Source organism: Aquarana catesbeiana, linkage group LG06 (assembly GCF_042186555.1).
Source record: "Aquarana catesbeiana isolate 2022-GZ linkage group LG06, ASM4218655v1, whole genome shotgun sequence".
Taxonomy (NCBI): domain Eukaryota; kingdom Metazoa; phylum Chordata; class Amphibia; order Anura; family Ranidae; genus Aquarana; species Aquarana catesbeiana.
This window is the reverse complement of record NC_133329.1, coordinates 103,013,517-103,033,726: the sequence shown is the minus strand read 5'-3', so window position 1 is coordinate 103,033,726 and position 20,210 is coordinate 103,013,517. Positions and strand designations below refer to the sequence as shown.

Here is a 20,210-nt window from a genome sequence, read left to right as displayed (position 1 = left end):
GCCTTTATTTTTTTTTTAGTTATGTGTAAATGTTACAGTGTAGCAGGACACAAACTTGTCTAGTTTGTCTTTGCAAACCTTTGTTCTGATACACCTGGAAAGTATGTAGCCGATTTAAAGCGGTGTTTCAGCTGTGATTTATTTTTTTAAAGTCAGCAGCTACAAACACTGTAGCTGCTGTCTTTTAATAAGGACACTTACCTGTCCAGGGAGCCCGCGATGTCGGCCCCCCGAGACCAATCCATCCATAGGATCGGGTGCCAGCGCCACCACCGTAACGAAGGGAAACAGGCAGTGGAGCCTTGCAGCTTCACTGCCCGTTTCCTACTGCGCATGCGCGAGTTGCGTGGCGCTTTGTGAATGGCCCTGTTGATTTCTGGGACACACACATGTCCCAGAAGACAACAGGGCAGCTCGCCGAAAGAGAAGAAAGTGAAGTAACAGCGCCGCGGAAGAGTAAGAGGCAGATTAGGAAGACTGCGTAGCAACAGGAATTTCTGGTAAGTAAAAAAAATATTTTTTTCAAATGTTTTTTTATATATTTTTTTGAGAATATTAATGTAATTTTTTATTTTAGGGTGGACCTCCGCTTTAAACTGAAAATTCCGTTGGGCTTCATATTTATAAAAGTATAAAACAGCAATTCTTCACCATAAGTAGAGGCCTATTTAAAGGGGTTAACAGAGTAATGTAATTACTAACATAATACAGACACACATACAGTATATACACATTTTAAGGACAATTTGGTCAGTGAACCAAGTACCATCATGTTGTATGACATACTATCCATACCACTAAGCCATCAGGCTGATATATCAGATAGTAACATTTACTTACTAAGACTTCTTTGATGGATATCCTCAGCACCTTCTCAGTCTCATTGATTTCTAAGGGACGTGCAATAGCAGCTGTCCTCATTTCCTGCAAGGATAGAGATTGTTGTTTAGAACTTAGGGGTTAATTTCTTTTACTTTGAAATCTAAACCAATCAGCCACAATATTACAACCACTAATAGGTAACGTGAATGACATTGATTATTTTGTTACAATGGCACCTGAAAGTAGGTGGGATATATTTAGGCAGCAAGTGAACACGTTGTCCCTAAAGTTGGATGAGCTGAAAGCAGAAAAAAAGCAGAAAGCAGAAAAAAACTGTAATGATTTGAGCAACTTTTACAAGGGCCAGATTGTAATGGTTAGATGACTGGGTCATGTACTTGGTCTGCAGTGGTCATGACTGATCAAAAGTGGTCCAAGGAAGAAACACCGGCGAGCGGGCAACAGGGTCATCGGCAGCCAAGGCTCATTGATGAACGTGGGGAGCGAAGGTTGGCCTGTGTAGTCCAATCCAATAGAAGAGGCGCTGGTGTAGCTCACATTGCTGAAAATGTTACAGGAGAGGTACAGTCAAAGCTCATTTGGCTGTACTTCTCCTGTGTATCACAGGAGTGCAGTTCATTCTGCACGCCTGTAACCTGTTTTCAGCAGACAGCGGGCTGAAGTCCGCTGTCTGCTGACGTCACAGAGCCGATCCAGGTTTGGGCAAGATCCTGACAATGGAGTTTGGATCCGCCCACATGTCTGGACCAGCACCAGGCTCAGCCTCTAAGTAAGCCGCTGAGAGCCTGAGCCAGCCGCTCCCACCCCCTCCACAGCCCAGTACTCCAGTGAGCGTGGGGGGGCAGAGCAGAGAGGTGCTGCTTGGGGAGCTGTGAGAATCGAGCGATTGTGTTTGATCGCTCAGTTCCCAGTGTTAGAGGCGTCAGGGGGACAGATGTAGCATCGGCCCGATGCTGCATCTACCTAGGTAAGTATGGTTCTAAAATAAAAATAAAAACCCATACATTTTAATTGCTGGTACCGGTAGAAAGAACACACAGTGCACGGCAGTTTGTTGCATATGGAGCCAAGTAGCTGCAGAAAGGTCAGGGTGCCCATGCTGGCTCGTCTCCACATTCCAAAAGCACCTACAATGGGCATGTGAGCATCAGAACTGGACCATGAAGCAAGGGAATAGGATGTCTTTGAGGTGTTGAGTTGGCCTCTAAATTCTCAAGATCTCAATCCAGCCGAGCACCTGTGGGATGTGCGGGAAAAACAAGTCCGATCCATGGAGGCCCTACCTCACAACTTTCAGGATTTAAAGGATCTGCTACTGATAGCTTGGTGCCAGATACCACAGCATACCTGCATAGGTCTAGAAGAGTACATGCTTTGATGGGGCAGGGCTTTTTTGGCGGTAAAAGTGGGACCTACTCAATATAATGTGGGTGGTTAATATTAGAGTGGGTGCTTTTAATGTTATGGCTGATTGGTATATGTTTATTATTTAACATCACAGCACAAACTCTATGCAAAAGGGCCTCAAAAAGTCACTATCTTGCAAAGCTCATTATTCAACCATTATTACGTGGCGCTTTCTTGCTGGGAAATCAATTATGAAAAAAAACATTATACAGCGTACAGAGGTCTGTGAATGACATCATCAAAAGCCATTTACACATTTAAAGCAATTTGCTATACTACGGTACCAGTGTAATATTTCCTACAATGTAATAATATCAAGACAAACCTAATCAAGGCACCTCTAGAAATGAAATGATTTGCTGCAGAGGCACAGCGAGATCTGTCAAACTACTGCTGCTTTACTGTCATGTGGAAAGACTACACTCAAGCAACAGATGACAGAAACAGGAGATGTCTGTGGGTGACATCTGGGAGGCAGCAAACATTCTGTTGATGGAAGAATGATATAACAGATCTATCCTATGGAATGAGGCTGCTGGTAATTCCAAAAGCGTAGTTAATTATGGCAGGATATACCATACATTTATATCAGTTCTCCACAAACATTAGCCACTGTAATGTTATTCACATATCTTTTTGAATACACAGTGCATCCTGAAAGTATTCACAGCGCTGCACTTTTTCCACATTTTGTTATGGTACAGCCTTATTCCAAAAGGGATGAAATTTGTTATTTTCCTCAAAATTCTTCAAACAATACCCCATAATAACAACGTGAAAGAAGTTTGTTTGAAATCTTTGCAAATTCATTAAAAATAAACTGTTAAATCCAATGCCATGATCTTTACTTTGTATTTATGAAAACTTGAATAAAAACTATTGGAAAATAAAAATAAAAAATGAAAAAAAATCACATGTACATAAGTATTCACAGCCTATGCCATGACACTCAAATTGAGCTCAGGTGTATCCCCTTTCCACTGATCATCCTTGAGATGTTTCTACAACTTGATTGGAGTAAATTAATTTGATTGGACATGATTTGGAAAGGCACACACCTGTCTATATAAGGTCCCACAGTTAACAGTGCATGTCAGAGCACAAACCAAGCCATGAAGTCCAAGGAATTGTCTGTAACCCTCCGAGACAGGATTGTATTGAGGCACAAATCAGAGGAAGGGTACGGAAACATTTCAGCAGCATTGAAGGTCCCAATGAGCACAGTGGCCTCCATTATCCGTAAATGGAAGAAGTTTGGAACCACCAGGACTCTCCCTAGAATGGGCCGCCCAGCCAAACTGAGCAATCGGGGGAGAAGGGCCTTAGTCAAGGAGGTGACCAAAAACCTAATGGTCACTCTGACAGAGCTCCAGCATTTCTCTGTGGAGACAGGAGAACCTTCCAGAAGAACAATCATCTCTGCAGCACTCCACCAATCAGGCCTCTTTGGCCTGGATGGGAAGCGTCAAGTTTGGAGGAAACCAGGCACCGTTCATCACCTGGCCAATACCATCCCTACAGTAAAGCATGGTGGTTGCAGCATCATGCTGTGGGGAGGTTTTTCAGTGGCAGGAACTGGGAGACTAGTCAGGATCAAGAGAAAGATGAATGCAGCAATGTACGAAGACAAGAGTGGCTACAGGACAACTCTGTGAATGTCCTTGAATGACCCAGCCAGAACCCAGACTTAAACCTGAATCTCTGGAGAGATCTGAAAATGTCTGTGCACTGATGCTCCCCATCCAACCTGATGGCACTTGAGAGGTCCTGCAAAGAAGAATGGGAGAAACTGCCCAAAAATAGGTGTGCCAAGCTTGTAGAATCATACTCAAAAAGACTTGAGGATGTAATTGGTGCCAAATGTGCTTCAACAAAGTATTGAGCAAAGTCTGTGAATACTTTTGTACATGGGATTTTGTTTTTTATTTTTAATAAATTTGCAAAGATATCAAACAAACTTCTTTCACAATGTCATTATGGGGTATTGTTTGTAGAATTTTGAAGAAAATAATCAATTTAATCATTTTGGAATAAGGCTGTAACATAAAATGTGGAAAAAGTGAAGCACTTTCCGGATGCACTGCACTGCACAGAAACTAGTAAAAATCAGTGTGTAAACTGCTTCTTAAGTGCCTTCAATCTGATCCTAGCTTCAATACGGATTAATTGTCATAGTTACATATTTACATAGTAGGTGAGGTTGAAAAAAGACACAAGTCCATCAAGTCTAAACTATGTGTGTGATTATGTGTCAGTATTATATTGTATATCCCTGTATATTGCGCTCATTCAGGTGCTTATCTAATAGTTTTTTGAAACTATCGATGCCCCCTGCTGAGACCACCGCCTGTGGAAGGGAATTCCACATCCTTGCTGCTCTTGCAGTAAAAAACCCTCTACGTAGTTTAAGGTTAAACCTCTTTTCTTCTAATTTTAATGAGTGGCCACGTGTCTTGTTAAATTCCCTTCCAAGAAAACGTTTTATCCCTATTGTGAGGTCACCAGTACGGTATTTGTAAATTGAAATCATATCCCCTCTCAAGCATCTCTTCTCCAGAGAGAATAAGTTCAGTGCTCGCAACCTTTCTTCATAACTAATGTCCTCCAGACCCTTTATTAGCTCTGCTGCCCTTCTTTGTACTCGCTCCATTTCCAGTACATCCTTCCTGAGGACTGGTGCCCAGAACTGGACAGCATACTCCAGGTGAGGCCAGACCAGAGCCTTGTAGAGTGGGAGAATTATCGCTTTATCTCTGGAGTTAATCCCTTTTTTAATGCATGCCAATATTCTGTTTGCTTTGTTAGCAACAGCTTGGCATTGCATGCCATTGCTGAGCCTATCGTCTACTAGGACCCCCAGGTCCTTTTCCATCCAAAATTCCCCCAGAGGTTCATGCTCATTTGCTCATTTGCCATGTAGTTGTCCACCCCATTAATTTGTTCAGATCTTCTTGCAAGGTTTCCACATGCTGCGGAGAAGTTATTGCCCTGCTTAGTTTAGTATCGTCCGCAATTACAGAGATTGAACTGTTTACCCCATCCTCCAGGTCATTTATGAACAAATTGAGGGACCCCACTACCCACCTCTGACCATTCCGAGTATTCCCCATTTATCACCACTCTCTGAACTCGCCCTTGTAGCCAGTTTTCAATCCATGTACTCATCCTATGGTCCACGCCAAACGGACCTTATTTTGTACAGTAAACGTTTATGGGGAACTGTGTCAAATGCTTTTGCAAAATTCAGATATACCACGTCTACGGGCCTTCCTTTATTTAGATGGCACCTCACCTCCTCATAGAAGGTTAATAGATTGGTTTGGCAAGAACGATTCTTCATGAATCCATACTGATTACTGCTAACATCTTTCAAAACCAAATCAGTAATGTTTTCATACCTACTCACTATCACCCTTTTAAAATGCACTAGCAGCAAGCGTTGCCTTATGTGCCTTATGACACTCTGTAGGCTTATGCCATATTTGAACAGCAGTTAGACACTTTTATTAACCTAGAGATTTCAATACAAAACCGTTGCTACAGGTTAAGAAGCAAAATAATCACAGTGTGGATTTAAAGGAAATGTCTGGAAAAGGATGACAGGTTTATAATTAACTTTGAGACTTGTCTGGTCTATTCTAAGCTATGGCGCAAAAGTATTTTTCCCATCACAATATTTAAAAAAAAAAAAAAGTATTAGGCAAAAACACGGTGGCACAATATCTTTTTTAAACAGACTCAGAGATATGCCATAAAAATATAACCTGTATTTGTCTCCAATATGAAATTATATTTAAAATACATACTCCCAGATACAGACATGTGGTATAAAAAGACACACATATTATGCACAGCATAAGCTGGCATGCTTGGGGCATGGGCATGTCTCAGTCCCAAAATATAGGAACACACTGAAAAATTTCCCAAGTAACAAGGCACAACCACCAAAAAAATTTAACAAAAATAATTTTATTAATACAAAAAATGAATTACATACATTTAAAATAATCTTTAGTACATAGTTATCAAAAGTATCTATACATGGATCACCATAATTGAATACATCAAAGCTGAACTTCCACAGAATGGATACTATGTACTAATTCTCTACGTGTTTCGCAAGATAAAAACTCGCTTCCTCAGGAGAGGTACATATGGACATCTAAAAATAGAGACAAGGTTGCTAAAGAAAAAGAAGAACAAATAAGAAGGGGGGAGGAGGGGAGGGAGGGAAAAGAAGGAGAGGAAAGAGAAGGGAAGTGGGAAAGAAGAAAAGAAGGGGGAAAGACAAAAAAAGAGAAAAGGAAAACCCGACTTGCAGATCACTGGAGTCATGCTATGAACCTCCACAAATGTTCAATGGTATAGTAATTGGATTGGTGAATCTTTCAGATAGAAATGAATAAAAACAGCTGGACACAATCACCCAATGGTGCACATGGTTCCCCTCGGGAATTGTGGAGAGGAGTGAGGCCAAATACTGACAAAGCAATCCCCTGTGACAGCAACACAGAACACAGGGAGAAGTTAGCGCATGTGCTATAGATTTTAAAAGGATTGCGATGAAGAAACCTCCATAAAGAAGGCAGTCCTATAAAGAGCTATCGGTTCTCAAAAATTGTGCCAACTTTACTGGTAAGGAAAGAGTGTATGGGCTCAATCAAGTGAAATTAGAATTATAGGTGAATGGGAACAAGTGCAAGAAAGCAGAACCAATGGCCCATTAAAGTAAGATATATATAAAGTGCCTGTTACATAAAGTGCTGATATATGAAAAAATATAAAAAGGAAAAGAAATGAAGTGATTAAATAGCTTAAACACGTGACTGAATTGATAGGTGAAGTAGGGACGGAACATATTATGCACCCATACTGGCTACCTGTTAACCACTTAATCCAACCGGCCATATTAACAGTGCATCCGGAAAGTATTCACAGCGCTTCACTTTTTCCACATTTTGTTACGTTGCAGCCTTATTCCAAAATGGATTATATTCATTATTTTCCTGAAAATTCTACAAACAATACCCCATAATGACAACGTGAAAGAAGTTTGTTTGAAATCTTTGCAAATTTTAAAAAACAGGGAAAAAAACTCCCATGTACATACAGTGGGGCAAAAAAGTATTTAGTCAGCCACCAATTGTGCAAGTTTTCCCACTTAAAAAGATGAGAGAGGCCTGTAATTGTCATCATTAGTATACCTCAACTATGAGAGACAAAATGTGGAAACAAATCCAGACAATCACATTGATTTTTGAAATAATTTATTTGCAAATTATGGTGGAAAATAAGTATTTGATCAATATCAAAAGTTCATCTCAATACTTTGTTATATATCCTTTGTTGGCAATGACATAGGTCAAACGTTTTCTGTAAGTCTTCACAAGGTTGTCACACACTGTTGCTGGTATGTTGGCCCATTCCTTCATGCAGATCTCCTCTAGAGCAGTGATGTTTTGGGGCTGTCGCTGGGCAACACGGACTTTCAACTCCCTCCAAAGGTTTTCTATGGGGTTGAGATCTGGAGACTGGCTAGGCCACTCCAGGACCTTGAAATGCTTCTTATGAAGCCACTCCCTCGTTGCCCGGGCAGTGAGTTTGGGATCATTGTCATGCTGAAAGACCCAGCCACGTTTCATCTTCAATGCCCTTGCTGATGGGAGGAGGTTTGCACTCAAAATCTCACGATACATGGCCCCATTCATTCTTTCATGCACGCGGATCAGTCGTCCTGTTCCCTTTGCAGAGAAACAGCCCCAAAGCATGATGTTGCCACCCCCATGTTTCACAATAGGTATGGTGTTCTTTGGTTGCAACTCAGCATTCTCTCTCCTCCAAACACGACGAGTTGTGTTTCTACCAAACAGTTCTACTTTGGTTTCATCTGACCATACGACATTCTCCCAATCCTCTTCTGGATCATCCAAATGCTCTCTAGCAAACCTCAGACGTGCCCGGACATGTATTGGCTTAAGCAGGGGGACACGTCGGACACTGCAGGATCTGAGTCCCTGGCGGCGTAGTGTGTTACTGATGGTAGCCTTTGTTACGTTGGTCCCAGCTCTCTGCATGTCATTCACTAGGTCCCTTTGTGTGGTTCTGGGATTTTTGCTCACCGTTCTTGTGATCATTTTGACCCCACGGGGTGAGATCTTGCGTGGAGCCCCAGATCGAGGGAGATTATCAGTGGTCTTGTATGTCTTCCATTTTCTAATTATTGCTCCCACAGTTGACTTCTTCACAACAAGCTGCTTGCCTATTGCAGATTCAGTCTTCCCAGCCTGGTGCAGGTCTACAATTTTGTTTCTGGTCTCCTTCGACAGCTCTTTGGTTTTCACCATAGTGGAGTTTGGAGTGTGACTGTTTGAGGTTGTGGACAGGTGTCTTTTATACTGATAACCAGTTCAAACAGGTGCCATTAATACAGGTAATAAGTGGAGGACAGAGGAGCCTCTTAAAGAAGAAGATACAGGTCTGTGAGAGCCAGAAATCTTGCTTGTTTGTAGGTGACCAAATACTTATTTTCCACCATAATTTGCAAATAAATTCTTTTAAAAATCAGACAATGTGATTGTCTGGATTTGTTTCCACATTTTGTCTCTCATAGTTGAGGTATACCTATGATGACAATTACAGGCCTCTCTCATATTTTTAATTGGGAGAACTTGCACAATTGGTGGCTGACTAAATACTTTTTTGCCCCACTGTAAGTATTCACAGCCTTAGCTCAATACTTTGTTGAAGCACCTTTGGCAACAATTACAGCCTCAAGTCTTTTTGAGTATGATGCTACAAGCTTGGAACACCTGTTTTTGGGCAGTTTTTCCCATTCTTCTATGCAGGACTTTTCAAGCTCCATCAGGTTGGATGGGGAGCGTTGGTGCACAGTCAGTTTCAGACCTCTCCAGAGATGTTCAATCGGGTTGAAGTCTAAACTCTGGCTGGGCCACTCAAGGACCTTCACAGAGTTGTCCTGTAGCCACTGCTCTGTTATCTTGGCTGTGTGCTTAGGGTCGTTGTCCTGTTGGAAGATGAATCTTCTCCCCAGTCTGAGGTCCAGAGCACTCTGGAGCAGGTTTTCATCAAGGATGTCTCTGTACATTGCTACATTCATCTTTTCCTTGATCCTGACTAGTATCCCAGTTCCTGATGCTGAAAAACATCCCCACAGTATGATGCTGTCACCACCATACTTCACTGTAGGGATGGTATTGGCCAGGTGATGAGCGGTGCCTGGTTTCCTCCAGCCATTAAGGCCAAAGAGTTTAATCTTTATTTCATCAGACCAGATAATTTTGTTTCTCATGGTCAGAGTCCTTCGGGTGCCTTTTGTCAAACTTCGGTCGGGCTGTCATGTGCCTTTTACTGAGGAGTGGCTTCCGTATGGCCACTGTACCACACATGCCTGATTGGTGGAGTGCTGCAGAGATGGTTGTTCTCCTGGAAGGTTCTCCTCTCTCCACAAAGAAACGCTGGAGCTCTGTCAGCGTGACCATCAGGTTCTTGGTCACCTCCTTGACTAAAGCCCTTCTCCCCCGATTGCTCAGTTTGGCCGGGTGACGTGCTCTAGGAAGAGTCCTGGTGGTTCCAAGCTTCGGCCATTTAGGGATGATGGAGGCAAATGTGCTCATTGGGCGCTTCAATGCTGCAGAAATGTTTCTGTACCCTTCCCCAGATCTGTGCCTCAATACAACCCTGTCTCGGAGGTCTACAGACAATTCCTTGGACTTCATGGCTTGGTTTGTGCTCTGAATTCACTGTTAACTGTGGGACCTTATGTAGACAGGTGTGTGCCTTTCCAAATCATGTCCAATCAACTTAATTTACCACAGGTGGACTGCAAACAAGTTGTAGAAACATCTCAAGGATGATCAGTGGAAACAGGATGCACCTGAGCTTAATTTTGAGTGCCATGGCAAAGGCTGTGAATACTTACAGCTGTGCTTATAAGTTTACATACCCTGGCAGAATTTATGATTTCTAGGCCATTTTTCAGAGAATATGAATGATAACAAAAAAATTTTCTTTCACTCATGGCTAGTGTTTGGCTGAAGCCATATATTATCAATCAACCGTGTTTACTCTTTTTATATCATAATCACAACAGAAACTACCCAATCAAAAGTTTACATACCCTGGTGATTTTGGCCTGATAACATGCACACAAGTTGACACAAAGGGGTTTGAATGGCTGTTAAAGGTAACCATCCTCACCTGTGATCCATTTTTCTGTAATTAGCATGTGTGTATAAAAGGTCAAAAGTTTCTGGACTCCTGACAGACCCTTGCATCTTTCATCCATGCTGCACTGATATTTCTGGATTCTGAGTCATGGGGAAAGCAAAAGAATTGTCAAAGGATCTGCGAGAAAAGGTAGTTAAAAAACAGGAAAGATATAAAAAGATATCCAAGGAATTGAGAATGCCAATCAACAGTGCTCAAACTCTAATCAAGAAGTGGAAAATGAGGGGTTCTGTTGAAACCAAACCACGGTCAGGTAGACCAACTAAAATTTTAGCCACAACTGCCAGGAAAATTGTTCGGATGCAAAGAAAAACCCACAAATAACTTCAGGTGAAATACAGGACTCTGTGGTTTGGCTGTTTCAAGATGCACAATAAGCAGGCACTTGAAGAAAGATGGGCTGCATGGTCGAGTCGCCAGAAGAAAGCTATTACTATGCAAATGCCACAAAGTATCCCGCTTACAATATGCCAAACAGCACAGAGACAAGCCTCAAACCTTCTGGCACAAAGTAATTTGGAGGGATAAGACCAAAATTTTGCTTTTTGGCCACAACCATAAATGCTACATTTGGAGAGGAGTCGACAAGGCCTATGATGAAAGGTACACCATTCATACTGTGAAACACTGAGGTGGATCGCTGTTTTGCAGATGTGTGAGCTACAAAAGGCACAGGAAAATTGGTTGAAATTGATGGCAAGATGAATGCAGTATGTTATCAAAAAATACTGGAGGAACCTTTCCATTCATCAGCCAGGGAGCTGCGCATGGGACGTACTTGGACATTCCGACATGTCAATGATCCAAAACACAAGGCCAAGTCAACCTGTCATTGGTTACAGCAGAATAAAGTGAAGGTTCTGGAGAGGCCATCTCAGTCTGCTGACCTCAATATCATTGAGCCACTCTGGGGAGATCTCAATATGTGCAGTTCATGCAAGACAGCTGTCAGGACCTGGGCTCGAACCTGGGACCTTTCCTGTGTCCAGCTTTGACTCTTCCCACTGAGCTATCTGGGATGCTGGACAGCTCCCTGCCTGATCTATTGGACAATCCTACCTGATTCATTGGACAACCCTGCCTTGTGTCTTGATTGCTGTTGAACCTTGAACTCCTTGCTCCTCCCACAAACTTCCTATATAAGCCTTGCCTCAGCACTTCCTCTTTGCCAGGTTATTGTGCCTTCTCAGCCAGTGCCTTGACCTTGTCTTCCCTGCCGTCTGTTTCTTATCGTACATCACGGGACACAGAGCCATAGTAGTTACTATGTGGGTTATAGGCCACCTTCAGGTGATGGACACTGGCACGCCCTAAGACAAAAAATGCACTCCCTATATAACCCCTCCCCTCCTGGGAGTACCTCAGTTTTTTCGCCAGTGTCTAAGGTGTTGGTCACGAGTAAAGATGTGCTGTGCTGAGCTCCACTGGAGCAATCCTTGCTGGGGCTAGCCATGCAGCCGGATCCATTCAAAGTGTCTTTTTGGCTGAATTGAACGGCACCCGGGCCTCGTATCTGAAGAAACGAGGTCTTGCCTGTAACGTTTCTCTTTAGAGAGCTGGACCCCGGGATCCAGTACTTTTTGGTATTAAGGCCATAAAGTTTCTACTGGCGGTGCTGCTATTATAGGTCCAGGATTGTGGGTTTCCTCGAGGATCCCCAGCTCTTGAAGGTTTAACGTAACCCACCATGAAGGATCTGTTGGTTTACCACAGAAAACCCTGCAGCGGGAAAGGTAAGTGGAGTTTTCTAAGAAATTTTTTTAAGTTTTCTTACGATTGTCTCCTTTAAATTTAGTAAGTGTTGTCATGCCTATGTGTCACCACTGAGGGCTGTACTGAGCACTTACTGTCTCATGCTTCTCAGAAAGCTCACGTTGTGTAGAGGAAGCAGCAGTTTCTTCTTCCTCCATCCAAGCAGCAGACCTCCAGTAAGTCTGGGAGGGTTCCCAGACTTACCGGAGGTAGGGGCGGCGGGACTTAGTGCAGCGTTGGCGTCCTCCAACGTCCATCACGGGAAGGTATGTTTTAAAAGGCACCATTTGTGCTGTTACATGCTGCAGGAGGGACACAAGAGCAAAGGTGGCATATAAGAGGTTCGGTGACACAGGCATTCCTTTTGATACATTTACTATTACCATTAATAGCAGCAACAGGGCTGGACTTTTGCTCAAGCAGTGGATGCATTCCTTTTGGTAGTACCTCTGCTTTGTGCATCGGGCTATGGTCGGAAGGGGGTGAAAAACACCTCAAAAAAGGGCTCTAGAAGGACTGCTACAGTCACACTGAAGCCTAGATCCATCCCAGTAAAGATGGCATCCTGCCCTGAGAGTAATATGGCTGGTCAGATTGAGCCATCAGGAGGGGCAAGTGTTGAAGCTGCTCTTAACACTGCAGCCCGTGTATATTACTAAGGAGGTTTTTTTCTTCAACCATTTTAAGCTTGGAGCAAAAAATCGATGCTTTAATTGCATCCCAGAGTGGGACTAAGCGCAGCAGGTGCCCGTCCATTGCTGTGGAACAAGGAGTGAGAGATGACGAATTTCTTTCAAAGGACCAGGAAAAGGCTGAAGTCTCCTCTTCCGAAGAACCTGATACGGAAGTGTCAGGTTCGCAGGAAAGATTGTTGGTACAGTCTCTCACTGAATTGGTCTGCTCCACATTTTTACTGCCAATAACGCAGTCAGTCGAGGAGCCCACTTCTGGTTTGGGTTCACTAAAGCCTTCCCAATCTGTTCATTCTTTTCCTATCCATTCATGGCTAAGGAAGCTGATGTATTCTGAGTGGGAGCACCCAGATAAACAGTTTTTTCCTCCGAAAAAGTTTTCAATACTTTATCCTATGGAGGAAGAGTTTTATAAGAAATGGGGAATTCCAGCAATTGACGCTGCTATATCCTCTGTAAATAAAAACCTGACTTGTCCAGTAGACAATGCTCATATGCTAAAGGATCCAACGGATAAGAAGTTGGAGTTCCTTTTTAAAAACTATATTTCGTTTGCAGGTTCAGTCGTCCAACCTGCACTGGCAGCGGAGTATCTCAGTCCTTAAAGGACCAGTTTATAGAGGTACTCAAAGTTATTCCTGATCAGCAGACCCAGGATTTGGTTGGAATATCAGAAGTGTTGTGTTTTACAGTAGACGCTATGAAAGATTCTATTCTCCAGGCCTCAAGGCTCATGCTAGGGCTGGTACATGTGCGTAGAATCATATAGTTGAAAAATTTGTCAGCCGAAGTGCCATGCAAAAAGCTCTTGGCCAGTTTCCCTTTTCATGGTGGACGGTTGTTTGGAGACGATCTGGATAAGTATATCCAAAGAATTTCTAATGGGAAAAGTTCTCTTTTACCGGTTAAGAAGAAGATTAAGCATTTTTCTTTTAAACATGCTTCTTCCCCAGTCAGCCTCCAGGCAGTCACGATGGCTTCCACTGTCAGGTTCAAGAGGTAAACCTCAGGGTCAGTCCCAGAGCCAAAAAAGGACCTGGGGGAAGAAACCCACAAAACAGAATACTAAAGCCTCCTTATGAAGGGGCGCCCCCGCTCGCTCGAGTGGGGGGAAGGCTTCTACAGTTTTCAAAGGTCTGGCAGGAACAATGTCAAGACAGATGGGTGGCTTCCTCAATTTCTCTAGGTTACAAACTAGAGTTCCGAGAGTTCCCGTCTCCTCGTTTTTTCGGATCAAACGTTCTCAGAGATCCAGTGAAAAAGTAGTCTCTCTTTCTAGCTTTGGCTCATCTCTTGTCTCAAAAAGTGATATCGGTGGTCCCATTGGAAGAGCAAGGTTTGGGGTTGTATTCAAACCTGTTCACGGTTCCAAAACCAAACAGGGATGTCAGACCCATTTTAGATTTCAAAGATCTAAACCGGTTTTTGAATATCCGTTCTTTTCGCATGGAGTCAATCCAATCAGTAGTCTCCATCCTACAAGGGGGAGAACTTCTGGAGCCAATCGACATCAAGGATGCTTATCTCCATGTGCCGATTTTCCCCGCTCACCAGAAATTTCTACGTTTTGAGGTGGAAAATCTTCATTTCCAGTTTGTAGCTCTGCCTTTCGGTCTAGCTACTGCACCTCGATTGTTTACAAAGATCCTGGCTCCTCCTTTAGCCAGGCTAAGGGCTCAAGGTATAACGATACTAGCCTACTTAGACGATCTACACTTGATAGATCAATCGGTAGCCCGCTTAAACCAAACTTTGGTCACCGCAGTCAGCTACCTGGAATACCTAGGTTGCATTCTCAACCTAGAGAAATCCTTAAAACCATCAAGGAGATTGCAGTACTTGAGGCTGATCATAAATACAGCTCAGAGGGTGTTTTTGCCCCGAGAAAGGATCAGTTCCATAAAGGAACTGATTCAGTTGGTCAAAACAAAGAAGAATCCTTCTATTTGACTTTGCATGAAATTGTTGGGAAAGATGGTAGCTTCTTTCAAAGCCATTCCTTATGCGCAGTTTCATTCAAGACTGCTGCAAAACAGTATCCTGTCAACTTGGAACAAGAAGGTCCAAGCTCTGGACTTCCCAATGCATTTATCCCCCAATGTGAGCCAGAGTCTCAATTGGTGGTTGATGTCCAAGAATCTTCAAAAAGGGAAATTCTTTCTACCAGTTACCGGGAAGGTGGTAACAACAGATGCCAGCCTTCTGGGCTGGGGAGCAGTCCTGGAAGAAGCGTCTGTCCAAGGGAAATGGTCCAAATCAGAGATGACCTTGCCCATCAATATTCTAGAGATTCGGGCAGTACGCCTGGCCCTGGAGGCCTGGACGTTCAGACTATGGAACTGTCCTGTCAGAATCCAATCTGACAATGCCACAGCGGTGGCCTATATCAATCACCATGGGGGCACAGAAAGAGGTGAATCATATTCTTTCTTGGGCAGAAAACAACATTCCTTGCCTATCAGCAATTTTCATTCCAGGGATAGAGAATTGGCAGGCGGACTACTTAAGTCGCCAACAATTGTTCCCGGGAGAATGGTCCCTTCATCCCGACTTCTTTCTGTCATTATGTCAAAAATGGGGAGTTCCGGACGTGGATCTGTTCGCGTCCAGGTTCAACAAGATTGACAACTATGTGTCAAGGACAATGGATCCGATGGCATACGGAACAGATGCCTTGGCCTTTCCGTGGGATCAGTTTTCACTGATCTATGCGTTCCCTCCTGTTCTGCTGCTTCCGCGTCTTCTTCACAGGATCAAGCAAGAAGGGAAGGAGGTGATTCTGGTGGCCCTAGCGTGGTCCAGGAGATCTTGGTTTGCCGAGATCATAAAGATGGCGGTAGGGGACCCTTGGACCCTACCACTGTAGCCAGACCTTCTCTCGAGAGGTGCGGTATTCCATCCTACCTTACAAACGCTAAATTTAACGGTTTGGCTACTGAAACCCACATTCTAAAGGACCGTGGGCTGTCAGCTTCAGTAGTTTCTACTTTGGTTAATGCTAGGAAGCCGGCCTCCAGAGTCATATACTATAGAGTCTGGAAGGCATATGTCTCCTGGTGTGAATCCAGGTGTTGGCACCCCAGAAAATATGTCATAGGTAGGATCCTTGAATTCCTGCAGATGGGATTAGAAATGAAGCTGGCCTTGAGTACTATCAAGGGCCAGGTGTTGGCCTTATCTGTATTTTTTCAACGACCGCTTGCTTCACACTCTTTGGTTCGTAACTTTATTCAGGGGGTAACGCAGATTAATCCCCCAATTAGGTCACCCCTGAACCCTTGAAATTAAATTTAGTCCTGTCGGCTTTACAAAAACAGCCTTTTGAGCCAATTTGAGATATTCCCTTGGTCCTCTTGACAAGGAAAATAATTTTCTTGGTTGCCATATCTTCTGCAAGAAGAGTATCAGAGTTGGCTTTCTTGTAACGAGCCATATTTGATTATTCATAAGGATAAGGTTGTATTGCAGCCTCATCCTAATTTCCTACCGAAGGTAGCGTCAGGTTTTCATTTAAACCAGGATATTGTTCTGCCTTAATTTTCTTCAGAACCTTGTTCTGTGGAAGAAAAGTCACTACATTCTCTTGATGTGGCAAGAGCGGTTAAGGTCTATTTTGAAAGTGACCGCTGAGATTCGTAAAACAGATGTTTTGTTTGTGTTGCCAGACGGTCCTAAAAGAGGACAGGCAGCGTCGAAATCTACTATTTCTAAATGGATTCCTCAAGTGATTGTTCAAGCTTATGGTTTAAAAAGGAAGATTCCTCCTTTTCATATTAAAGCGCACTCCACCAAGGCTGTTCGTGCTTCTTGGGCAGTGCATCACCAAGCCTCCATGGCTCAGATCTGCAAGGCTGCAACTTGGTCTTCAGTCCATACATTTACCAGATTCTATCAAGTAGATGTAAAAGGTCATGAGGATATCGCCTTTGGGCGCAGTGTACTACAGGCTGCAGTATAAGTCCTCTAGTCTCTTAGTGCCCTACTATGGGACATCCCACATAGTAACTACTATGGCTCTTTGTCCCATGATGTACGATAAGAAAATAGTATTTTTATAACAGCTTACCTGTAAAATCCTTTTCTTTGAAGTACATCACGGGACACAAAGGTCCCTCCCTTCTTGGTATACACATGTATTGCTTTGCTACAAACCTGAGGTACTCCCAGCAGTGGGAGGGGTTATATAGGGAGTGCACTTTTTGTCTTAGGGCGTGCCAGTGTCCATCACCCGAAGGTGGCCTATAACCCACATAGTAACTACTATGGCTCTGTGTCCCGTGATGTACTTCAAAGAAAAGGATTTTACAGGTAAGCTGTTATAAAAATCCTATTATCTTGCTACCACTCGTGATTGACCCTTGGCTTGTTTCTCAACTACTCCACTGCCTGATCCCAACCTGCAACTACTCGTTACCAACCTTTTGGCTTGTTTACTGACCATGCTGCTGTTTGATCCTTATCTGCTCATCCACTACTGGACCCCTGCTTGCTCACACCCTTGTGGGGCAAACCTGAGGACCGCGACCTGGTACTAACAGGCAGCTAAATCCATATCCACTATCAGGAGCTCTGGTGAACACTGGTTAGTACTTAGACTCGCATCTCAGGTGAGCCTGTGTCATCTGCCAGGGGGACTGCCTGTGTACCTATCCTGTTGGTCGGTGGTCCTGCAACTGCTATAGCAACTGGTCTTCAAGCCTGATGCCTGATCGTGACAACAGCCCAAGAATTTACAGGAACTGGAGGCTTTTTGCCAAGAGGAATGTGCAGCTTTACCATCTGAGAAGATAAAGAGCCTTGTGACAGACCTAGCCAAGACAGAGGCTTTTGGAGGGGACTGAATGCTAGCCTCTTGCCGACCGATTATGGGCCCTGGCATTTGGGGGAACGGTGCCCTTTGTGAGCTGTATGCCTGGGGACCCTTGAGGTGGCATTACTTTAGATTCGGGTCCATGTCCCCCAAGAGACACAGACTCTAGGGACCCTGTATGTGGCATATTACAAATAGTGACTGATTCATACTGCTGGGACACATACTGTGAGGAGATGCTGATGTCAATTCCTGCCACCTGTCTCTGTCTGTGTCTGCTATAATGTAAATTAGTCTAGTATGACTTGTCACAGCTTCTAAAGAGTCTTTTCATCCAGTGTGCTAATTAACCCTACAATTGTATTGAGATGTATGATAATGTGTATTGTATAGTCGGTGAGCTAGGAGACATGAAGTCTGTCCTAAAGGTCATGTCTCTGAGTCACCTAGGCCGTCTAAAGGATTAGTTAATTAGTTCATGTTAATTCTGTTTCTGGTCACAGGTGTATTGTTAGAGTAATATGAGCAGGAGGGGGGAACTCCTCTTTAACTGTACATAAAGACTTGCAATTTTGGTTCTAATAACCAAATTCCTGCTTGAACCTCAAGACAGAGCCTCGTCTTGTACTTGGGGGAGAATTATTCGTATGGGTTTCTTGTTGGCTGATGGGAGTGTTCGATAGCTGCCTTTGTGTTTGGAAATGGAATGTGTTAAACGGCTTTAACCCCTTTCATACTTGGGGTGTCGTTACAAGCCTCTTCCACAAATACCACAAAAGACTTCAAGCTGTCATTGATTTTAAAGGGGGCAATACACGGTATTAAGAACTGGGGTATGAAAACTTTTGATCAGGGTCATTTGGGTAGTTTGTTGTCATTATAATTTTAAAGAGAGTAAACAGTTGATTGATAATAAATGGCTTCAGCCAAACACTAACCATTAGTGAAAAACATTTTTGTGTAATCATTCATATTCTCTGAAAAATGGCCAAGAAATCAAATTCTGCCAGGTTATGTAAACTTATGAGCACAACTGTATGTACATGGGATTTTCCTTTTTTTTCTTTTTTTTTTTTTTTAATAAATTTGCAAAGATTTCAAGCAAACTTCTGTCACATTGTCATTTAGGTGGAATTGTTTGTAGAATTTTGAGGAAAATGATGAATTTAATCAATTTTGGAATAAGGCTGTAACATACCAAAATGCGGAAAAAGTGAAGCAATGTGAATACTTTTCAGATGCACTGTAAGTAGTCCACAAATGTTAATCTTTCAAAATATGATGAAAGTCACACACAGGTGGAATGGCAATAGCCTTTAAAAGAGTTGGGTCAGTGCTGTTTTTGTCTAGTATTACATATACGGAAAGCGGTGTCTTTGTTAAGCTCAAGGACTGTTTTTAGTGGTCTAAAAAAGAAGACCAGAAGCTTTGAACTGTGGTGCTACACAAGCATTCTAAAAATGAGTTGAATGGTCATGAATTAAAAGGTGCTTCAAAGAGTTAGTGAAGCAGTCTGTTAAAATTAATACTGAAGAAAAAACACCTTTTTGGTGGCAATATTGAAAAAAAAGACATTAGGCTGGAGAGGAGCAAGGTTGTGGACAGCAAGGTAAAGAAAGGGAAGGGCAGAAAGTGAATCAATGACATTCAGGAAACTGCAAGCAGTCATGGTAATGGTAAGAGAATCCTCAAAACTTAAAATTAGGTGAAAAAAAGTCCACAACCTCATATCTTATGCTAAATAAAAAAACAGCATGTGTCCCACAGCTGAGTTGGAACAGGCATTTAAACTAGTGAAGACCACTGGAGGTAGACAACAAAACACACAGTATATGCAGAACAATTACCATGCTGCAGTACTGGAAGCTGATTATATGCAAGTGAAAAGGCACCTGTCATCCAATGCAGAGACCAATATTTGGACCTATGTACAATGATAACCAGGCAGGCTCCAAGCCCAAACACTAGTCACATCCTGCAGAACATTCACATAGGCAGTGCTGCACACTGGGCTGGGTGAAAAAAGAAAAACAGAACTTGTTCTGTTCACAAACAGCAACATACTTGAGCTGGTTTGCAAAAACAGAGGTGTTGGCAACAGCACGTTTGTTCCAGCTTTTAGTTTTGTACAGAAGAAAAGGCAACTCAATATATTATTGCTTTGCCATGGCAAACCTTAAAGGGGTTGTAAAGGTTTGTTTTTTTGTTTTCTAAATATGTTCATTTAAGGTAGTGTACTATTGGTTCACTTACCTTTTCCTTCGTTTTCCTTTGTAAATGCTTTTTTTTCTGTGTGTGAATTTTCAACTTCCTGTTCCTCCTCTAGAAGCTTGCTCCCATCATCCGAGCCGTTCTGGCTGGGGGTTAGTCAACGTGCTCGTCCCCTCTCTTGGGACTACATCCCTGCGGGGAGACGCTGTGTGTGTTCACAGGCACGGGAGGCAGGGGAGCCGCGGGGG

The 20,210-nt window shown here is 43.1% G+C and overlaps 1 protein-coding gene across 2 annotated transcripts in view; it reads right to left on the bottom strand.

The window, feature by feature from the left end:
* Window positions 1-20,210, bottom strand: part of CLUAP1 (clusterin associated protein 1) — a 238,531-nt gene that overhangs the window by 130,682 nt on the left and 87,639 nt on the right. For both annotated transcript variants that reach the window (XM_073636568.1, XM_073636569.1), the window contains exon 6: window positions 841-924. In XM_073636568.1, the coding sequence (XP_073492669.1) occupies window positions 841-924 (84 nt within the window). The remainder of the gene's footprint in view (window positions 1-840; window positions 925-20,210) is intronic.